At 41.3% G+C, this 10000-nt stretch overlaps 1 protein-coding gene across 1 annotated transcript in view; it reads right to left on the bottom strand.

The window, feature by feature from the left end:
• The window catches only part of me1 (malic enzyme 1, NADP(+)-dependent, cytosolic), a 48687-nt gene that overhangs the window by 20892 nt on the left and 17795 nt on the right, over positions 1–10000 (bottom strand). Inside the window, exons 2-3 of the mRNA XM_034297778.2 lie at positions 6323–6456; positions 3674–3823 (exon numbers count right to left, since the gene is read on the bottom strand). Of these exons, the coding sequence (XP_034153669.1) occupies positions 3674–3823; positions 6323–6456 (284 nt within the window). The remainder of the gene's footprint in view (positions 1–3673; positions 3824–6322; positions 6457–10000) is intronic.

The following is a 10000-nucleotide window of genomic DNA, read 5'->3' as shown; positions in this document are numbered from 1 at the left end:
CCTGCTTTATGTCACAGGAAGTCAGAGGAAATTTACCTTTAATGTCTTATTTTATTTCCTGAACAGTAACACAGTAACCACGCAAGACACAGTGATGGATGGTGTGATTATAAAAAGGGCGGAGCTAGAATGATCACATTATCCTCTACATGAATATTAATATGAATATATTATATATATTAGGTGTTGTGGTTAAGTGTGTTGCTGCGATACTCAGTCCTTTAAAAACCGAGCGTCCAATCAAATCGGCTCCTCTCATTCCCTTTAAAAACTGATCGTCCAATCAAATCAGCGCCTCTCATTCCCTTTAACAACTGAGCGTCCAATCAAATCAGCGCCTCTCATTCCCTTTAAGAACTGAGCGTCCAATCAAATCAGCGCCTCTCATTCCCTTTAAGAACTGAGCGTCCAATCAAATCAGCGCCTCTCATTCCCTTTAACAACTGAGCGTCCAATCAAATCAGCGCCTCTCATTCCCTTTAAAAACTGATCGTCCAATCAAATCAGCTCCTCTCATTCCCTTTAAGAACTGAGCGTCCAATCAAATCAGCGCCTCTCATTCCCTTTAAAAACTGAGCGTCCAATCAAATCAGCGCCTCTCATTCCCTTTAACAACTGAGCGTCCAATCAAATCAGCACCTCTCATTCCCTTTAACAACTGAGCGTCCAATCAAATCAGCGCCTCTCATTCCCTTTAACAACTGAGAGTTTGAATGCTGGAGCCAAGACAGTTCTGTCTGTTATCTGCTATAAGCCCCGCCCCTTTTGTTCAGTGGTGCATGATGGGAAAATGTGCAGGGCGTGTCCATTGAAGCACACTTTTGCATACTTAAAAATCATCTACTAAAGAAGAATGCGATGTGAGACACAGCACCTTGTTGTTTTTTGTCCTCCTCGTGTTTCCCGTGTGTTTGGAGCGAGTCTGGATTACAGAGTTCTGCTGTGCGTCTGCATTCCGACTCGTTTCCTGTCTAACAGAACAGTGAGTTCTGCAGGATCCGGCATAAAGAGCCTGTGAGATTACGTCTCGGTGCCTTCGTCTCCCCGTGACTCGTATCGCTCTCAGACTCTTTATGAGGTTCACAAAGTCCTCCAGCGAATTTTCCCCGAATATTTCTACCACATTATTGATTATTAGGATCCGTGTAACTCCAAACCCTCTCTGGAATATCTTTCCCTTATGGGCCCCTTTTCTGGCCTAAAATTCAGATGAAGACATTTGAAGACCGTGAGAGGAAAATCGTTTCAGCTGTGATGTAAAAATGCCACATCTGTTTTACACACACACACACACACACACACACACACACACACACGTGTGCTGTCTCTTTGTTTACACTGGTTTTACGAGCTCGCGGCGCGGCGTGTGGCCCGGACGCACCAGCACCAATCACAGGTCATAAAGAGACCACAAGGGTCAACGTCTAATCTCCTGCAGAATTCGCATTTCTCACAGGAAATGTGAAATAGGTGAAGATCATCACTCTCTCACTGTCTAACGAAGCTCAGGATAAAATGAATCTGATCTGTTCGTGTCACGCAGTGTGTGTGAGTCTCTCGTGTTGCGTGTCTCTCGTGGGCGTGGCATGTCCAGTTTTTTTTTTGTTCCAATGAGAAACAGTAGTAGCTATATACAGCTTCTAAAGCTAACTAATTAAACACTAATTAAATAACGCTCTAATCCATGTGAAAATCAGTTCTGTGATTTACGTGTTCCACGCTCAGCTTCGTTCTCAGATTAGATTAGCAAAGCCAGCGAACTGTACTAGCTATATACGTAAACTCTCCAGAGGCGCCAACGAGCTGAACTACTTCCTTCCAAGCTTTATTTTTCTTCCTAACGTCTCTATACACATTTAATGATAATGAGAGGGCGTATATGACAGGAGAAGATGAAACCACACTGAGGAGTTCTCCTTCATTTCTGCGTTAAACAGTAAATGGGAACTAACTGCAGGTAGGAACTAATGTGAAGTGAACGAACTGAAGAAACTTCGCTCCACACTCAATCTCAGTTTCAATGTTGCGTACTTGTGTAGAAAAAGAACGATGCTAATGGGAAGTTGTGAGGAGGGAAGTGAAGAAATATCAGACCACACACACCACAGGATTGCTCCGAGGAATCAGTCGAGATAACTGTTTATGCAGAATTCAGAAAATCTCAGTTCAGATGTCGCGTTGCTGAGAGCGAGGCTCCGTGTCGTACACGTACGCTAACACTAGCTACTAAACCTCCAAAGCAGTTTTTTTATTCTAAAAGTAAGCCTCTGTGTGTGAGCTGCTCACGTCAGCAGCTGTAAGTGAAATCCATAATCACACCGGTTTACTGTAATTACGCTGCGTTTCTCAGGGTCAGGGTTCTCGGGTCTCCCACACGCCCTTCACTGCACACACAACATGAAAGGAACCAGACTGAAGATTGCAGCTCAAACTCAAACGCTCAAACTCGTCCAGCTCGCAATTATAATGATGTTCTACACGCAGAATTACTCTAAATTACCTCCTCCTCCTCCTCCTCCTCGAACACAAACACAGCCCAGAATAACCACACACCTTCTCTAACACACACTACCTCTGTAACACACACTCTCTCCGTAACACACGCTCCCTCTATAACAAACACACAGCTTCTATAACACACACACTCCCTCTATAACACACACACACACACACCTTCTGTAACACACACTCCCTCTACAACACACACTCCCTCTACAACACACACTCCCTCTATAACACACACTCCCTCTATAACACACACTCCCTCTACAACACACACACACCTTCTATAACACACACACACCTTCTATAACACACACTCCCTCTGTAACACACGCTCCTTGTATAATACATGCTCCCTCTAACACATATGCCTAAACTGTGTGTGTGTGTGTGTGTGTGTGGTTGGAGGGGGTGTTATGAAGCCATTCGCACCACAAAGTTGATTAATTTCCTATAACAGCACACCACCAAGTGTTTTATTCCTCTTATACTACAACCATTTACTAACGATTACAATTTGATTTTTAATTACAGAACGACACGTCAAACTTTTTATCCATTAATAGTTATGTTTAATGTTGTGGAACATCGAAGTTGTCGCGTACGTTACAGCAGCGATAAACAGTCGTTCACTCACCAGCGTCTCTTTTTTCTCTCTCTTGAAGTAAAATAAGACAAAAAAAATCGCAGCTTGTTCCGCATGTTACTGAGAAACCGCAAAGAAGCGTAAACTCCTCTGTGCTGAAGACGTCGGAAAACTTACAGCTTAAAGAGCTTAAAAGCGCTGACACTGGAGACTCCTTCCATATAAATGTCTCTTTACAGAAAACGTCACTATAATCATCAGTTACACACGTTTTTAATGCGTTTGTTTTCAGTGGAGCGTCCGCTGTACACGTCCCTGCGAATGAGCGGTTACTATAGAAACGAGCGCATTAATATAAACCTGCAGGTGAAAATTCGGCTAAATGTTCAAATTTCCTCCAAAAAAAGATGAAAACTATTCAATGGCTGTAAAAGCAGAATGAACAGAAGAGATGAGGATGTGTGTAAGAAAACTGAAGAAGGCTGTAGTGAGGATGGATGGAGATGGAGATGATTATCGACGCTCTGTTGCTCTGTAACGTATTTAATCCGTGAGTTGTGTTTTTATTGTGCGTCTCTCTCGTACCTGGGTCTCCTGAAGGTCAGGCCGTACTGCTGACACGCCAGTCCCACGGTGGGCGTGTACACGATGGGCATGAACCGCTCAATATCAGACATCAAAACACGATAAAACAGCTTCTCATTCCGATCCTGAAGCCCCATCAACAGGACGTATCTATCACACACACACACACACACACACACACACACACACACAGAAATAAAAGAAAAATAAATTAGATTACAGACATGACACAACATTATTGTCATTTAAAACCATTAAAATGTGAGTAAATTCTAAAAATCCAGCAGATCTCTGATTAGTAAACACACTTCTGATGCACACAGAACAGTGAGGAAAAGTAAATTACAGCTTGGTTTAATAACTTATTTTATCATGATTTAACACATAAAATTTACCTACAATAAAAACATGACTGTCAGTGAGATTGATCTGTCCTCTATCTGACATTTATTCTTTTATAAGAGAATGATCTATCTATCCGATATAACAAAAGCAATGTCGGTATTCTAATGGAACGTACGCATCCATCAGCTCCAACATCAGTGCCACAAGCGGAACCTGCACAATACAGGCAGGAGGTTTTAATGTTATGGCTGATCGCTGTTTAAAAATAAAGATAAAAGAGATACAGATATAAAAATAAAGAGAATATTTCCCAGATATATAAAAGCAATATCTGTATTTTAATACAATAAAATCAATATCTGTATTTCCGAGTCATTCACACGAGATTTTATTTAAGTTTATTTTTCTTCCATATTCAGAGAAAATGATTAAACTCTGGGATTTTTGCCTGAAGTGTGTGAAGTTCGGCCCGGCCCAGTCTCAAAATAAACACACACACACACACACACACACGCGTGCACTGCAGTAAGGGTCACACCCTGAACACACAGCAATCATTTCCAGCTGCGTCATGTCTTCTCAAAAATATCACGATTGATTTATTTATTTCTCCTTTTTCAGTTTTAGCTGCGCGGCACTGAAGGAACTGAATAACCTCTAACTGCGACTTTTTATAAACTTTATACAGGAAACACGTTCACGTGGACACAGAGGTCCAACACGACCTGAGTGACTTTCACACGACCCGAAACCTGAGAGAAGCTTTCGGTCAGATTGTGTGTGTAAGCATTAATAATGCAGGGTTTAACAGTTTTAATAATTTTATTAGCAGGTTTAGCAGGTTGTGTGCCGTCGCCTCTACACACAGATTCACACAATTCAGCTTCCCGCTTTTCTAAAAGCTTTTCAAAAGAAAACTGGAGCTTTTACTTTCATTTTAGTTTTATATTTCAGAGGACTCTTTTTAACATGTAGTAAATATGTAAAGTTTAAAATAAGAAAGATAAAACGCAGAAAGATTTTTTTCAGTCTTTAGACTTTTCCAATTCGATATTTTCCACTGTCTTTCAGAAATTTTTTAAATATATATTTTTTAAGGCTTTCATTTTAAGTCTTTTTATTTTCAACTTTGCTGCTATGATCTGAAATAAATCTGTAGGAAAATAAGAAACGTAAGTTTAAGTTTAAAGAAACACTAAACTCTAAGACTGTCTGAAACATGCTAATGACATCACCAGTATGGCGGCTCATCAGTCACATGACAAGTCCATTAAATCAAACATCAGAATTAAATACAGATTTTACTTTATATACTCGTGTCATGTAGTGAATCTTGACATAAACTGATTAGAAATGCTCAGGCGCTGTTTATTAAACGTTACTCAGTGCTCGTGAGTGTGTTATAAAGGCTCTGTTTTCTCCTGCACCACAGGCACACGGTGATTTTTCTGTTAAACATCTGTTCATTAAACATGTTAGTCACGCATTTTTTTTTTTATAGCTGAAAATATTTGCTTATAAATAGAGCTTCTTTCTCATCGGAGCATCAGCCTGAAGACAAATATTTGTGCAAAATGCTCTCATACGACCCAAAACTCCCATTAATGATATAAAAACAGATCTGCTGCTGTGGGAAATCCATCAGTACAGTAAAGAATGAGGGGAAAAAACCCACTTAGCATCTAAAATCATTCTGGACACGCAAAACTGCACAGAAACGAAAACACACAAAAACGCAAACAAAGCAGGACAGGAAAATGAGGGAAAGTCAGAACCGTGAGACGGAAGAGAAACCGGCCCGTTTGTGTTTTTATAATCTTCTATAGATAAAAAATATTTTCAGAGAGCAGCTGGTTCTCAACAGCAAGAACATGAAGAACAGACTCGTGTAACTGGGAAGAACGTTGAAGTTATCTTCAGTCCATTAGGAAAAGCTCTGATGGGTTCCATCATGTAAGTGGACCTTAATAGGAACTGGATTAATGGTTTCCATTTCAGACCTGCTTTCTTGACCATCACCAGAAACCATGAGAAACCATTAGAAACACCACGTTCCATTAAACTAGCATCAGAGACCTGCAGAAACCCATCAGGAACCAGCAGAAGCCTCTAATAGATTTTCAGCAGGGTCTTTAGCACAAACAGGAAGTCACATGGACATGAGAACTGAGACTCATCCTGTAAGAGTCTGACATTTACTTACAATGCTATAAAACTTATATAACTTTGCTAATATTTAGTACTTGGGTTCTTTAGTGCTAGAGTTCTTCAGTGTTCTTTGGTGTTAGAGTTCGTGTTCTTTACCTGTCCAGGTCGTCCTTTTTGAGGTCGTAGTTGCGGAGGACGCGGAGGACCTGGACGTCCTGACTGAGGAAGCAGGGAGGCAGCAGGCCGTGGATCCCCAACTGCAGACGCTCCTCCAGAGAGAACGCCATGCCCTGAAGACCATATCAGATTCATTCTCATGTATAGAAACAACACATTTCATCCACACACAGCCATTACACAGTCTGTAGAGGATTTAAACAGAGAAGAACATAAAACTAAATCCGATAATCAGCATCCAGTCCACTGTTGATGTTATTAGTGTTATTATTGTTATTAGTGTAAAGTTTACAGAAACACAAATGTAAAATTCATTTTAAAATCTCAAACACACATCTTTCCATCTCAGTGATGAACCAAAACCAATTCTGATGGAAACAGAACCTCAAAAAAAAAAAAACATCTGGGTTTCCGTCCTGATGTTTCTGGGGTGCAAAGGGGTGGAGTTAATACCCGAGCAGCCAATCACAAGCCTCGACATCTGACATCACTACAATAGTTTACTTAACATCAGCTACGTAGCGACTGCTGGAGATGTAAAATGGGAATGTTAGCTACACTAGTTAAAGTTTTAAGACCCAGATATGATTTTATGATGATTTTTTATCATAAATAACATTTATTAGAAAAATTCCAGAGTCCAGCACGTAAAGTTTCATGTTGGAAATTTTATTTTACTAAATCGTTTGTTCAACATTAACTTTTTATCACTGTTTTAAAAGTATATTTTAAACATTAAGTAAAACAGATCAAAAGTTAAGTAACAGTTGCATCGTTTCATTCTCTCGAAAAGCAGGACAACTTCCCAAACTAGCAAATTAAACACAGCCATAAACACGACTATATAAAGTGTCTGCATGAACACACACACACACACACACACACACACACACACACGGAGCTCAATGTTTAATCCACGTTAAAGGTTGTGCGAGTTATTTTTAGTCATGTCTCTCCTCTGTCCTGTGTTTAGCAGTGAGAGAAACACTCTGTACTTAAACTGCTCCAAAAGGTCACTCAGGGTCACACAGCTCACAATTACAGCCTGCTGATGAGGAGTGTGTGTGTGTGTGTGTGTGTGTGTGTGATTAAATCAGACTAAAGACTCTGCTGAACTGCAGGATCATCACCTTATACCTGAACCTGAAGGTGTAAAGGTGTACAGTGTACACTCCTGTGTGAGGTGTGATGGTGGAGGTGTAAAGGTGTAAAGTGTACACTCCTGTGTGAAGTGATGGTGGAGGTGTAAAGGTGTAAAGTGTACACTCCTGTGTGAGGTGTGATGGTGGAGGTGTAAAGGTGTACAGTGTACACTCCTGTGTGAAGTGATGGTGGAGGTGTAAAGGTGTAAAGTGTACACTCCTGTGTGAAGTGATGGTGGAGGTGTAAAGGTGTAAAGTGTACACTCCTGTGTGAAGTGATGGTGGAGGTGTAAAGGTGTAAAGTGTACACTCCTGTGTGAGGTGTGATGGTGGAGGTGTAAAGGTGTAAAGTGTACACTCCTGTGTGAAGTGATGGTGGAGGTGTAAAGGTGTAAAGTGTACACTGCTGTGTGAAGTGATGGTGGAGGTGTAAAGGTGTAAAGTGTACACTCCTGTGTGAGGTGTGATGGTGGAGGTGTAAAGGTGTAAAGTGTACACTCCTGTGTGAAGTGATGGTGGAGGTGTAAAGGTGTAAAGTGTACACTCCTGTGTGAAGTGATGGTGGAGGTGTAAAGGTGTACAGTGTACACTCCTGTGTGAGGTGATGGTGGAGGTGTAAAGGTGTAAAGTGTACACTCCTGTGTGAAGTGATGGTGGAGGTGTAAAGGTGTACAGTGTACACTCCTGTGTGAGGTGTGATGGTGGAGGTGTAAAGGTGTAAAGTGTACACTCCTGTGTGAGGTGTGATGGTGGAGGTGTAGATAAAGAAGATTGATAAAGTGGGAGGAGTTTAGAATAAATGTTGAGGTAGTGAGGGAGAGGTCCAGTCTCAAACCCACACAGTAGAGCACTACATAGTGTGTAGAAATAGTTGACTTAATGCTGACATAATGTACAGTATTACATCACTATTCATCTGTCTGTCTGTAGATCAGTCTGTCTGTCTCTCTATTTGTCTGTCTGTCTGTAAATATGTCTGCCTGTACATCTATCCATCTCACTATACATCTATCATTCTGTCTGTTTAAACAACTGTTTATCTGTCTATACATCTGTCCAATTGTCTGTCTATCTATGTATCCATTTATTCATCCATCTGTACTTTCTATCTATCCATCAATCTCAACCATTTATATATATCTATTCATTCAGCCGCACATGTACACATGCATTCATCCAGGCATTCAGTCTGTCTGTCTCTCTGTGTGTGTGTGTGTGTGTGTGTGTGTGTGTGTGTGTGTATAAATCAGTGCAGTGCATCAGACAGTAAAACACTGTTTATTAACAGCAGCATGTGAATTTACAGCCTGAGAGAAATCACACAGCTTGTACACTGACCTGTATATCTGTCTATCTGTTTTTCTGTCTATCTTTCTGTCTGTCTGATGGGATGGAGGGATGAGGTTTCAGAAACTCCTTTACCTCGTTACCTCTAATCACTTTCACATCGTATATATAACAAAGACTCGCAGTGAACTCGCTCCAGAATTAATTATCGTCCCAGACGAGTCTGAGGTCCGGGGTTACGGGTGACTGATTTCAGACGCTTCTCCGTCAGACGGCATGCAAGATTAGAGCAATAATTCCCAGAATTCCCGGCATGGGAATGATGGGCTGCTTGGCAGGACTCAGGGGGAATAAATACCAGTGTGCAGTTATTAAATTGAGAGTATAAATAACTGCGTCTGGCCCGTTACACCGCGCATCGACAGGACGCAGCTGCGTTTTTAATCACTCAGGAGAAGGAGAACTATGAGGACCATGCTGAGGTTCTGCAGCGTTCTGCTTCTCCGTTAGTCTTCAGATCGGCTCAGATTAAAACCTGCAGCTGCACAGTGAGTTGGCGAGCGACCCTGAGCTTCTGATGTGGTCATTTGAGCATGTGGAAATGTTCATGTGTTCCCGCTGCCCCGCCCAGCTCTCTGTCTCCTAAAGCTAAAAATCCAGCAGCTGACCTGCTGTCCTGACTCTCAGACTCACTCAGAGCTCACTCACCACTTATCCTGCTTTAATAATCATAATAATCATATATTTTATTTATAAAGCACTTTTCAGTGATCCACAACATTACACATCACACACGTGTACAGTATGAACACACGAATAAACATGAAGAAACGGGTGGAGCAGCTCTGAGGGTTTCTGGGTTTGTGCTGGAGAAAGTGACCACATCTGAAGGTGAGGGTCTCACTAACAGCAGGCGCAGCTGCAGGTTTGACCCAGGAGGGGCGCCGCTGTGATCTGATCACCGCACACTAAACACACATAACCGAAGAACAAAACGATAACAGATGGCTTTGAAAGAAATGCTGTAGTCTAGACGGCATGATACAGACTAAATGTTGTAACTGTAATATATTAAAATTCTTAAAGCCTTTAGTTAAAGATGTTCTAGAAATTTCATTGTTTTTGACTCGTTTGTGACTTAAGTGTAACTAGAGCCCTATTCAGATGGGATTAGTTTCACACGTGGCGCTGCGTAATCTAAATATTCCTGGAGCATCTCTGAGATTTT

The sequence above is a fragment of the Pangasianodon hypophthalmus genome, chromosome 21, assembly GCF_027358585.1.
Source record: "Pangasianodon hypophthalmus isolate fPanHyp1 chromosome 21, fPanHyp1.pri, whole genome shotgun sequence".
Taxonomy (NCBI): domain Eukaryota; kingdom Metazoa; phylum Chordata; class Actinopteri; order Siluriformes; family Pangasiidae; genus Pangasianodon; species Pangasianodon hypophthalmus.
This window is presented reverse-complemented; position numbering and strand designations above follow the sequence as displayed.